The sequence below is a fragment of the Anolis carolinensis genome, chromosome 5, assembly GCF_035594765.1.
Source record: "Anolis carolinensis isolate JA03-04 chromosome 5, rAnoCar3.1.pri, whole genome shotgun sequence".
Classification (NCBI taxonomy): domain Eukaryota; kingdom Metazoa; phylum Chordata; class Lepidosauria; order Squamata; family Dactyloidae; genus Anolis; species Anolis carolinensis.
Genome location: NC_085845.1, coordinates 26,254,234 through 26,268,218, shown reverse-complemented (window position 1 = coordinate 26,268,218; position 13,985 = coordinate 26,254,234). Strand labels below are relative to the sequence as shown.

General features: G+C 38.6%; 1 protein-coding gene across 1 annotated transcript in view; it reads left to right on the top strand.

Annotated features, from left to right (window-relative positions):
- Nucleotides 1–13,985, top strand: part of tacr3 (tachykinin receptor 3) — a 58,778-nt gene that overhangs the window by 39,971 nt on the left and 4,822 nt on the right. Inside the window, exon 4 of the mRNA XM_062982464.1 lies at nt 8,770–8,966. Within this exon, the coding sequence (XP_062838534.1) occupies nt 8,770–8,966 (197 nt within the window). The remainder of the gene's footprint in view (nt 1–8,769; nt 8,967–13,985) is intronic.

The following is a 13,985-nucleotide window of genomic DNA, read 5'->3' as shown; positions in this document are numbered from 1 at the left end:
AAAAGGAAAGCCTGTTTAAACATTACTTAAAACTTCTAGATGGTGACAGCTGTTTGGCAGTGGAATGAAGCAGCTTGGGTGATGGATGTGACTTGCTCTTTCACTGGATGTTCTAAGCAGAAATAAAAAGGAAATGGGAAAGGAAGGGTGTTGCAGGATCTTTAAGACTGGCTGACTTCCATTTTAGCATGATATTCGAAGAGATAGGATCACCATCTCTCAAGTGGATTGTACCAATGGGTTGGAAAAGACTTTAAATACTGCAGTTCTTCTGCTTTTGGATCTCCCTTAGACCAAGAACCTGGACTAATTTTGAACTACAGGAACCCACCATTCTACTGAGAACAGACCTGTTCACATCAGATTTCAGAAGCTAATTAGGATGGAGTATAGTACTTAATTAGGATGGAGTATAGTACTTAATTAGGATGGAGTATAGGCCCGGGCTGTGGCACAAGCTGGTGAGCAGCCAGCTGCAGCCAGCTGAGACCAATCACTCTGACTAAGAGGTCATGAGTTCGAGGCCAGCTCGGAGCCTGTGTTTGTCTTTGTCTTTGTTCTATGTCAAGGCATTGAATGTTTGCCTTATATGTGTAATGTGATCCGCCCTGAGTCCCCTTCGGGGTGAGAAGGGCAGAATATAAATACTGTAAATAAATAATAAATAAATACTTAGATGAGGGAATATCAGGAATCTCCAGATAGGAAAAGAAAAGCCTGAAACTCCAGTAGAACTACTTCTAGTAAGAGCTGACTGTAGTGTGCTATCGATATAGTCAGACCATCAGTATAATGAAGTACTCTACGACTAGGACATACTTAGAGCAACAGTTCAACTTTATTCTCCATCCTGTCCCTGTCCGTAAGACTGATGATAACTAGAGAGGTTTCAAAAACAGCCCAGTCAGTGCTTTGTTTTCGCAAATTCTGTATCTATGGATTCAATCACCCACAGCTTGAAAACATGGGGGGGGGGGTTAAAAAGCCATTCTATATGAGTCACTCTTTTACTATGCTATTGTATATAATAGGACTTGAGCATCCACAAATTTTGATATTCATGGAGGTCCTGTGACCAAACTCCAGTGGATGCTGACAGCACATGTGTTGTTTCTTCCTATGGGATGCTGCGCTTGGACACCTCTCATCCCTGCTTCCCAAATTTCCAAACAAATGTTGGCTCTTGTTAGCTCTAAGAACGCTGACTGACTACTCACACAGAGTGATGAGCAGAAAGCCTCCAACGTAGTCCAGCTCCATGCCCCATATTGTACGTTTAGCAGTATTGACAACATTGATCCTACAATCCAGAGTGTTTTCTACACTTCTGAATGTACACACCCCTGGAAATGATAACGATTTTATTTTATTTTTCTCCTGCTCAAAGTCTGTTTTGCCAGCAATAAACAAAATCCATAAAATTGGAACCTGGTTTTTCTCTTTCTATTTAGATGAGGACATCGATTAGTAATTAATCCCTCTCCACAATTTACAATTCAATCACCTTAAAAATAAAAAAGTATTATTCATCCATCTCATCTGTATTATCATTTCTTCCTCCAATATCTATTAGTTAATGTCTGAATTTCAGCAATTGCACACCATTTGCCTCACAACCAAATACAATGACTCATCCTTGTTCTGTGCCATTTGACACGACTAACTAAATTTCAATTTATTAAATTTTATGCATTTGATTTATGATCTATTAATCTGTGTGCATAAAGTGCCACTGATGTAGAACTTGGTAATGAATAGATTCAAGCATAGATGTGCAGATAAGCTCCAGCACTTTGACATTTCCTAGTGATTTATCCAAACTAAATTACATCTGCCAAATAATAGAAGACAAAGCAGAAGAACCTGGACTGATCTTGTCTCCATATTTATTCAATATTCAAAATAAATGAGGATCTTGTGTCACATGAGTAGACTCTTCAGTGTTGATCTATAAGGGTGTTTTCACTGAAACTGTTATGGTATTTTGTTCCTTTAAATGGTATGCTATGTTGCTACTAGAAAAGAACAGTACCTTTTATTAAAACTGATAAATTCTTCATATACCAGGTATATCTCATGCAGTCATTTCTAGGCACAGGTTTACATAAAATTGACATTTGATTAATTTATAGATTAACACAATGTCATCCAGTCACCAAGGTAGTGAATCCACTCTGTGTTTTAGCCCATTCTTTAAAAGTGCTGATCCCTATATCCAAAGTTTGTTCAGCAGAAGAGTCACTGTTCTGCTGACATGCAAGTCACCAGCTACTAGGGTGAACCAGGGTGAACATCTGGACATCACTAAAATAGAAATACCATCTACTTCTCCAAACAGGAAAACAGGGAGAATATCATATAAAAATCAGCATCAGAAGCATCCCAGTTTTATTATTTCTTCATCTTGCTTTCAGTATCTATTTATTATTCCTCTCCAAGTAAGAAAAATGAAGAGAAGGAATACAGCCACCATTTGTCTTGGTCTCTCCTGTATCAGAGTGGAGGGGAGAAGAGGAGACTTTCAAGGTTTCCCCAAAATCTTGACTTTTTCTGGCACTGTCTTGCATTTGACTTAGAATTTTCTTCCACACTTAATTCAAGAATAAGCCATTTTTTCAGAACTTAAAAATGTTACCTTTTTACTTCCGGCATCCCTGATTCATCATTGTAGACCAGTGGTTCTCTACCTGTGGGTCCCCAGATATTTTGGCCTTCAACTCACAGAAATCATAACAGGTGGTAAACTGACTGGGATTTTTGTAAGTTGTAAGCCAAAACATCTGGGAACCCACAGGATGAGAACCACTGTTGTAGACCTAAAGATTAAGATTTCCAAACTCTAACTTGGTCAGCTTTAAAGCACTTGACCCAAATACTACTGTGAGGATTACCACTGAAACAGATTTACCTGTGTGTTGCCTTGCCATTTATTAATTGATTCAGTGGAGCTAATCTAATTGATATTAGGTGGCAGGATTCCAGCTAATGTTTTTAAAGCTTCCAGTCCAGCATTAGTGAAACTCTGCCAAGAATTTGGTTGAGAAGTGATTTTCTTTCCTTCATTTTACTTCATCCATAATAGATGTTCATCTATTGAAACTTGTTTAATGGTATTGCCATGTTCCTGTGTGTGGTGGCTTCAGTAAAACTTGGCAGTGAGAAAGGAAATGCCTCAGTGATATGTTGCCATTAAGATAAACAATTTCTTGCCAAGTATCACTGAAAAGCCTTTCCATTCACATCTGTCCCTGATTCTTTCTTAGATATTTGTATGCATCTCTGACCCAGTTTTGCCAGCCGGACTCTGTACACCTTTTCATTCACTATTCTAATCTCATCTTTCAAATAACAGCCAGAGTTAAAAGGTGAACCATTTTTCCTTATCGCTACACACCTGATTGTAACCATGTTTTTTCTACTTGTATTTTCTCTTGCTTTTGTAATTTAATTTCAGTATTTGATGGTGGGCAAGATGTCACTCTTATCAGTGGATGACTATTCACCAGCATTCCTGTATGAAACTAATTTTCAAATCAAATAATGCATAGTTCTTAGCTTTTGCAAGTATTCTGTATTTTATTTGTCCCATCAATCCTAATTTCTACAGTAAGTTTATTGAGACTATAAAAAAATCAACAGCAACTGCAAAGGTCAATGAAATAGCCTTTACTGCTGGAATGCTCTCAAAAAACAAAAACCTTGCTATTTTGTTATGATGATCTTGAGACAAGGATGCTCTGATAATATGAAGGGTCACTTGACTGATGTTAGTAAAGAGTTTTTCTAGTTGTTCCGCTCCTCCAACAGAAAAATCTGCCCTGTTGCTTTCTTAGGCTTAGAATAGGGCATGGATGGAAAGTATGTGGCCATGGTAAAAAATGATCTGCCTTTATTGCCCCCTCCTTTTGAATTGTATAGCACAAGCCAGTTTATTATTTATGTATTTATTTTTAAATACTTTTTATTAAAATTTTCCATAGTGTATACAATGAAAGTGTGGGAACAAGTTTCATATAGAAAGAGAAAATATAGAGAGAATAGCAGAAAAATCACACAAAAAGGCTAAAAAAATAAATAATTAAATTGACTTCTTTTCTTCTTCATTCTGTTCATATCTCTTAAGTCTTTTGGAATTACTTTCTTTTCCTTTTGTTCAACTTCTTTAAATGTTCTCTCTTCTTCTTATAGTTGGTAGTTTTGTTTATTATAATCCTCAAATATTGACCAATCGGTCTTTTTACTCCTCTGCCTATGTTCTTTTTTAACAAATATGTTAATCGGTCCATATCCCTTATCTCCATCACTTTATTTGACCAGAGATCTTTGTCTGGCATTTTTTCTAACTTCCACATCTTAGCAAAGACCATTCTTGCTGCTGTCGTTAGAAAGATAAGTAGTTTTTCTTTATTGAGGTCAACAGAAGCTTCTGTCTCAAACATTCCTGATAAATAGATTTCTATTCCACTTTTAATATTTTCTGACATTCCTTATGGATCATCTTTCAGAAATCCCTTGTCATTATTTATGTATTTATTTATAGTATTTATATTCCGCCCTTCTCGCCCCGAAGGGGACTCTTGGCGGATCACAATGCACATATACATGGCAAACATTCAATGCCATTATTAGACATACAACACATACAGACAGACAATAGAGGTAATTTAATATTTTCCAACTTCCAGCTTCATGGGGTTATGCTCAATTCTGGCCACAGGGGGAGCTGCCGTTTCATCCACTGTGACACTGAGTCCTTCTGATGATAATGCTTCCTCCTTGCTCTTCTCTCACCAGCAGTTTTATGGTGTCGTAAATTAAATTAAATTAAATCCCCACATTAAACTGCCCCTAAATTCTCTACTCACAGCTGAAGCTGTTTTCAAACTGCTTAGGTGGACAGTAAGCTAGGCTATTAAACAATTGGGAGTTCAACCCAACACGGGCCTCGAACTGATGGCCTTTTGGTCAGCAGTGATCTATTGCTGCTGGCTATTAACCAGCTGCACCACAGCCTGGCCCTAAACAAGTTACAAAACAAGACACACAAAAAGTATGCACATCACTTTAAATGAGAATTCTGCTTCTTGAAGTCTTCCAGGAGTGTGGGTTCCCTTTAAAACAAGATACGACTTCTCAGTGCATCTTGTTTTAAAGTAGAAAATGTGGCTATGCAATTATGGGAGTTGTAGTTTCATAGATTTCACAGCTCCCATGATTTCGTAGCATTGAGCCATGGCAGTTAAAGTGGTGTCAAACTGCATTAATTCTGCAGTGCAGATGCATCCTTAGTTAGGTTCAGGACAATGACTCGTTCAAAGTTACCCACTGAGTTTTGTGGCTCAGTAGGTATTTGATTTCTCTGGTTAATTTATTTTAATCTCTTCCCCAATTATATTTGGATTCTTCCAATTGGTTTAACCACTTTTTGCAGTTCAGAGATGCTAGAAAGGGATAGGAACAATTTTGAATGAGGAAAAATGGCACAAAAGTGTCCTGTTTTGCACATTCTGGCTGAAATGCCACATCAAGGCTGTATAACGTAAATCTACGCATGCATAATGCCATACTAATTGTTCTATGCAGCCTTTGTAATGAATGACAGTATTGTGAAATTGCATCAAGACACAAAATTTACAATTGAATAAACCATAAAGTTTTGCACATCCATGCACAAATGCCCATTTATGTACTCTAGCATTGCATGTTTAACTTCACCTATACATCTTGATCTAAATGTCAACATTCTGCATCAGAGGAAATTTATAGCCATTTCCTTGGGTGACACAACAGGTTTCTGGCTTTAGGAGCTTTTGTCACCAATATCAGATGTCTAATCCAAAAAGTCATTTGCCCATTCGTTACAAGAAGTAGAACTGGAGAAGGATTCAGAAGCTGCAGTGACTACATTTGACTTATTGTCAAAAGCTTGATCATTTTGACTGATGAGGCTTTATGTCTGGCAGCAATCCATCCTAGTGGGAAAAGAGGTAATGGAGTGAAGAAATGTGATTTGCCATGAAAATTACTGTATGATTTATGACAAAAACATACTTTCCAGTAGTATTGGAAATGGCTCTTAAGCCCAGTGAAAATGACACATTATAGAAAGACAAATCAGCATTTCTGAAAATTAAGAAGATGAAAATATTCTACAAAGTAATTGATGCACTGAGAAGTATACATTTATTTATTTATTTATTTACAGTATTTATATTCCGCCCTTCTCACCCCGAAGGGGACTCAGGGCGGATCACATTATGTACACATAGGGCAAACATTCAATGCCCATAAACACATCGAACCGAAACAAAGACAACAGACAGACACAAAGGCAATTTTAACCTTCTCCTGAGGGGATGTTCGATTCTGGCCACAGGGGGGAGCAGGCATTAAAGCACTTCAATACAAATGTAATTGCCATTGCTCCATCCTAGGGAACCCTGGGATTTGTAGTTTGGGCAATAGTGCCTATAATTCTGTGCCAAAGAGCTCTAGTAGATGTATCTCACCACCCCGAGAGGATGCAGTCATATAGGTCAAAGTGGTATGAAACAGCTACAGTTATATAATGTGTATATGCCCTTATTCAGGTTATTCCCTAAACATTAGATATGTAATTTTTCACTAATTTTATTGTCAAAGGAAACAACTAATAATTTTGGTCATTTTGTTTCAATTACAAGATTTGTTCAAATAGGGTTTGTCTTTTCCATCCTCTGAGGCTGAGAGAGTATGACTTGTCCAACGTCACCCAGTGGGTTTCCATAGCTGAATCAGGATTTAAATCTTAGGACCTCATCACATGAGCACTGAGAAGCATACGGGTCCATATTTCAATCGCCAATAGTCCCGTTTCAAGTTCTGTCTTCTTATCACACGTTTGCCTCTTCAGTTTTAATCCCATTGTTGCCTGGGTTTCAAATTATCACACGGGAAGCCTTTTCTCCGCCCTCTCTATCTTACTTTTTAAAAGAGGAAAATCTTCTCTTTAAAGAAAACAGAGAATTTACATACACCCATCACAGAGTATCTCCTCCTCCCACCTTTAGCTCAACCACCCACTTAGAGGAGACACAAGGTATCATTCTTAAGACATCACTTTTATTGACTGTTTTCTTTCCCAAGCCAAATTCTTAAGACACTCCTATGGGCTAGGAGCCCCCATGGCGCAATGGATTAAACCCCTTGTGCTGGCAGGACTGATGACTTAAAGGTTGAGTTGCTGACCTGAAGGTTGCCTGTTTGAACCCAACCCAGGGAAAGCATGGATGAGCTCCCTCTGTCAGCTCCAGCTCCATGTGGGGACATAAGAGAAGCCTCCCACAAGGACAGTAAAACATCAAACATCCGGGCATCCCCTGAGCAATGTCCTTGCAGATGGCCAATTCTCTCACACCAGAAGTGACGCAGTTTCTCAAGGCACTCCTGACATGAAAAAAAAACTTCTATGGGCTGCTTTCCTTCCCAAACTCCATTCCTAAGACCCTTCTATAGGCTGCTTTCCTTCCCAAGCCCCATTCTTAAGGCTTCCCTCCCCCCAAAAAAGACCACCCATCACACTGCCCTTCAAAACACGATGACAAAACAGGACAGGCAAGTTAGACACTTTCTATCCCACACGTTTTCCAGTTGGAACTACAGATCTGACAAACACTAGGAGCTCTGAACATGATTGCTTGCCCATGTCCAGATCTCTCTCCTCCAGGACACTTCATGTACATTTTGAGAACAGAGGGGCACGGATGATGGATGAAAGTGGGCTTACATTATGTGATGGGATCCGTGACCTTTCATCGTTTAATTGTACATGAAGTGTTTTACGATGGGGAAAAATCTCAATGTGATGTGGTCCTTGATCTCCCAGTGTCCCAGCCCATCATGGCTCTCCATTCAGTCATCAGACACTGCTAAACCAGCCTTTATTGCTGCTTGTATATTTCTCTTCAAGGCCTCCTTCTTCAGCCGTCTCTCTGTTGCTCCTGCCAAGCTATCATTCTGCTTGACTTGTGTGCCAGTATGTCTGCTGTTGTGTTTTCTGGCATTTCCCCAAAACTTGATTGTTTGTTTATTTATTTACATCTCACCTTTTCCCTGAGGATATACACAATTATGCTACACAATGCGAACAGCTGTAAGACATGGGGAACAATATGCAATCAAAAATTGCTAGAGGGAAAACCTGAATTCTATCCATAAAGCTGAGAACATGAGCATTAACAAGAATGTGAGTCCGGGCTACACTATCAGAAGGATTTTGAAAATTTTAAAGTATTTTCCAAGCTCTATCTCATGCTGCTGACCTCTTCTCCAGAATGTCCATTCCACTTCCAGAAATATCTTCTGGGCATTGCAAGGTCTAAATTGCCCTTGCAGTAAACCCATAGCATCTTATTTTTGTATCATTTTGTATCCTTTCTGGTGTTCTTTTTTTTTTTTAACAAAAGCTCAGCGTTTGCATTCAGTTTCCAATGATTTTTGTTCTTCTCTGCCTAGAGAATTAATTCCCTTTGAAACCTCTTGGTAACACCATGTTACAAAATGGCAAGTAGCACATCTTTTGGCCCTGTACCATATGAAAATAGCCTGCAGAACAAAACAAACCATTGCAAGCTCTCCTTTTGGAACCCTGTTTCAGAACTTTGCATTATCACCCATATGTCCAGAATGTTTTAATAGGATGTCGGGAACTACAATCTGGCAATGTCAACATCTCAGTGCTAAAAGAATAAATCTGTATGGCTGTAAAAATAGCACCTCTCTTTTTCCTAGGTGGTGAAAATGATGATTGTTGTTGTCCTGACGTTTGCAGTCTGCTGGTTGCCATATCACATTTACTTTATAGTTACTGGGATCTATGAGAATTTGAACCGGTGGAAGTATATTCAGCAAATCTACCTGGCCACGTTTTGGCTGGCCATGAGTTCTACCATGTACAACCCCATCATCTACTGTTGTCTCAATAAAAGGTAAGGGTGTCTTATAGATCTATCAAGTATTTATGGCTGTAACACAAAACATAAGTATCAGATTAGAAGTGTTCTGGGCATTTACTCTTTTCACATGTTCGTATCAAGAGAAGGAAGATCAAGATAGGGAAAAGTGTCTACAGTAGAGCCTCCATTCTGTAAAGCTTGGTTATCCAAACCACTCAGGGTTAACTCTGCATTGTGCTTGGAAGTAACCCCCAGCATCCATCAACTAGCAAGTAAATCCCCAAATATAAAAAGCAACATATGCCAGGTTTGCAGAAACTTTCTTGTACAGATTCACCAGACCATAACAGTTACTTCTCTGGGTTGTTGTATGTTTTCCGGGCTGTATGACCATGTTCCAGAAGTATTCTTTCCTGACGTTTCACCCACATCTATGGCAGGCATCCTCAGAGGTTGTGAGGTATGGAGAAACTAAGCATGGAAGGTTTATATATATCTGTGGAAAGTCCAGGGTGAGAGAAGAACTCTTGTCAGTTGGAGGCCAGTGTGAATGTTGTAGTTAATCACCTTAATTAGCATTGAATAGCTTCATCTCCTGGCTTCTTCCTGCCTGGGAGCATCCTTTGTTCAGAGTTGTTAGCTGCCCCTGGTTGAGGAGAGAATACTTCTGGAACATGGCCATACAGCCCGGAAAACATACAACAACCCTGTGATCCCGGCCATGAATGCCTTCGACAACATGCAGTTACTTCTCCCTTGTCATTTTCCCACACTCACTTACACAAGTTCAATAAACCACACAAGGATCTTTTCTGACATTAAACTGAGAAGCTTCAGATATAACAGTAAATGCACCAAAAGCATAGGACAGCACTCAAGGGACCCTGTGCTTGATATCTGAGCAGAACTTCCCCTTTTTGAAACATTCCCTTTTGTGTATGTCTCCTGGAGGTGCAATTAGTGGAGAAGAAAGATTTCAGAGTAAGTTTAATAAAATGTTATCTCAGCTCCTCCATTCATGTATGCAAATGGTATTAATATATGCACTGTCTGATGGCTGAAGAAAGCGTTTGAATTGGTTCACCAGTTCAACAGGATTACATGGCACAGTCTATCTGTATGTCACATCACATGAGACTGCAGATTAAGGATCCCTTCTTTTGAATGTTCCCCTGAATCAAAACTGCCTTGCATTAAGATAATTATGACCAGACTAGGCTACAAGTGTATAAAGCTGGTATTAAGACTCCTTGAACCTGCAGATGTTATTCGATTCCTATTCCCATCAGCACTACCCAACATGGCCAATGCTGCCAGTTACTGATAGACTTCTAAATCTGAGCATTGGCCATGTTGGGTAGGGCTGATGGGAGTAGGAATCGAACAACATCTGCAGATCGCACTCATGTTCCCACCCTTATATTAAGCACTGAATGTAAACAAGCCAATGTTTACAAAGGAATTACAACAGAGAATACAACAGGGCATCATTATGTCAAAACCAAAGCTCATGCCATACTATTATTATGCCTACACCATCACATTGCTTCTGTCTTTCCAAACATGAATGTTATATGGCACTTCTTGGGATTATTAATAAATTTAAACCTAAACCTATATGCAAGCCAACATGAACTGAACACCATGGAATGTATTTCTGAGGGAATCTACCTAAAATTATTTTCTTTAATAAGGATAAAAGAATTAATTCATGAGCAAAATCAGCATCTAATTCAATACTGAGCAGCTATTACGGAATATTATTTTGAAATCTCTTTGGGAAGAGTTCCAAATTGCACGTTCTAATTGCTACAATATGTATGTAAATAGTTTAAGATGATTGCAGGAGTCTAATGAACAAATACTTCACCATCTTTCTGCATCTTAATCAAACACCTGTCTGCTGCAGGTCTCATTTAACATATACCTACTCCCATCAGGATTTCATCTGGTATAGGAGCACTAATCTCTTTCTCCTTCTGTTTCCTAATCAAAACAAAGTAAATCCCTAAGTATTTCTGCTACTTACTGGTATATGAAAAATTCATGATGAATTTATTCTCTTATTAATTCCAACCACAAAGAAATTCAGCCACCAATTTTTTTAAGCATAGTGTTCTTGTTTAGTGCTACACACATTTAATGTATCATAATAATACATTTGAATACTGAGTGTAACACTCTACAGACTGTTATGGAAATGGAGAGATCTATTTACTTGCATCTCTGTTTTTCAATTTTCAGTGCTGTAGCCTTGTTTCATCCTATTTCTGCAATATTTTAAACATGCACAGACACACTAACTACACACTAACAGTGTATAAATTATATGCATTTTCCTTTGATATTTTTGCACGTCTTTCATACTTATTTTACATACATTTTATGCATACATTTATTTGTATGTATTTATACACACATTTTATGCATTTCACCTTACAATGTGCATTTTAGCATATAACTCCTAAAATCTAGAATGGGAACTTTGTAATCATTGCATCATTTGATGATGTACACAATCCACAATCTGTCACTGTGCTTTGATCAACTTATTAGATCAGAAAGTGTAGATTAGTCATTATGTCTTATAATATAGACCAAATTAATTATCATGTGTTTCTAGTGGTGCTATCATAGTGGATCATTTAGCGGAATGAACAAGGCCTCAAGTTCACCAGTCTGGCTTGTTCTATTTTGCAATAACTAAAGCAGTGGACAGAGAAGACTTTCCTCAATAGGAATCTAAAACTACCTAGCTATATCAATTATGCAGAACTAGCTTATACGTTCATCAAAACTAACAATGGTTTTCCTACATGACCAGGTTGCTACACATAAGACTAACTATAGCAATAATAAAATACATTCAAAATGACTCATCAATGGGAAAATCAGAGAAGACATCTTTCTGGCATATTTGACCAACAACTTTCTAGTTTCAGTTTGGATCTCATTTAGAGCACAAGATTTTTTTTAATCAGCTTCACAAGATTTATGAACTGTGAATGGCACTAGTTTCCATATGGCATGGTCTACTTATTTTCTCTAAATTCAGAAACACAGTGCATTTCTTTCTTCTTTTCCCCCTGCGTTTAAGGAGTAGGACATTAGCTGCCTTTGATGAGAGATTTCCTGATTTGTAAATACAGTATATGATCTAATATAAACCGTGTTTTTCAGCCCTTTTTAGTTCTGAAAAAGCCCCCTCGGTTTATATTCGAGTGAGAGTCCTGGCCAGCTTAAATTCGGGTCAGCTTATACTTAAGTATATAGGTAATCAGAGTTGGACAGTCTTATCTTATCAAAGTCTTATTGTTATCTTAATTTACAGTTTTATGTAAATATTACAAAACATTTAATCTACTGATGCCTCAATTCACGTAATTTTATTGATATCTATTTTTATTTTTGAAATGTATCAGTAGCTGCTGCATTTCCCACCTTCGTCTTATACTCGAGTCAATACGTTTTCCCAGTTTGGTGGTAAAATTAGGTGCCTCGGCCTATATTCAGGCCGGCCTATACTTGAGTATGTACGGTAACTAAAACTATCTCAGTAGCAGCTTGCGGCTACAATGAATCTACACCAGCTTTAGACTGAACTTTAAAAGGGGGCATCCTGACTTCCCAATACATTCAGCACCATGAATAGCTGCTTGAAACTTCGGGCAAAGTAGATTCCTCATTGCACTGACTATCATCAGCCACAACTGTTCGTCACTGAAATAAAAGGCTTGAATTTAGGAATCCAGCAACAAATTTGTCAACTGTTATATATATCATATCAAAATATATCAAAAAGTACAGCGCAAGTCACTGTATTTTGGCAAAGAAATTATCCTCTGAGGTGAAAACGTGATGTCAAGGAAAAGTATTGACCCTTCACCTTTGTGGGTTTAATTTTTGCAGATTGTGACACCTCAGGGCAGCGTGAGCACTGGGAATTAGACACGAAGGCCAATAAACAATCTAATATCTTTATTAAGGAAATAAAGGAGTCAACTAAAAATAAACAGAGTATATAGTCCAGCAGTAGATCTTTCAGGAAAGGTCAAATATAGTGCAGTAATATGAAAGTAGATGTCCAGTATTAGAGTTCAAAGTTTTAAATCCAATAACCAAAACACACTCAAACCTTTAGGCTGTTTGAGTGGGGATTAAGGCAAGATCTGTCAAAGAGTTCCAGGTTTCAATTCCGAGGCTAGGATGCAAGGCAAGGCAAAGTTAATCGAGGTAAAGCTGAATCGCTGTCCAGGCTTGACAGGGAGACGAGATGCAATGCCGGTCTACTTGAGAGTAGCGTGCTGCACAACTAGAGTTGATGTGAATCCCTCAACTGACACGTTGAACACCACAAGGGACAGTTGGCGCCCAGAACTTTTATGGGACTTCACTCTCCTTTCCAGCCAGGTGTCTGAACACTCTTTCCCAAGGGAAAGTGGACTAAGTCAACAACTTGCCAGCTGCAAACCTCCCGGGAAACTCTCAAGGGAACCGGCTTAATTAATGCTTGCTCTCTCCGCTAATCTAGCGCTTCTCCGTAAATTCTGTTTCTCCGTGCGAGATGTTTCCCAAAACAATTTGCGGTCAAACATGGCGTTCTCTGGAGAACCAGGCTGTGAGTCAAGGCCCTTTTTAATTAACTGTGGGCTAGAACTGTCAACAGGGGACATCTGGAAGGGAGCAGAATCGTGCGGAAATGGCACAAACCCCATCTCTTCTTTGGTCTGATCCATAATGGCGACGGGGTCACGACTCGGAGGTCTCTGAGACACTACACAGATTTGATTATCCATGGATTTGATTAAAATATTATATCAATAAATTTCTAGATCCTCTAGTGCAACTCTTACGGCCAACTTCTAGCAGAAGCTGACTGTGGAGATATGTTCTCTTTTTCTGAACCCAAAACCCAGGGAATATGGTGGGCTGACTGTATTTCATTTATTTATACCCTGCCTATAAAACAGCAACATAAGAGTAAATTGTGAAATCCTGAATATTATTTTCTCATAGGAGCATCCACAAGTACAATCCATTTGTTGCAGATCA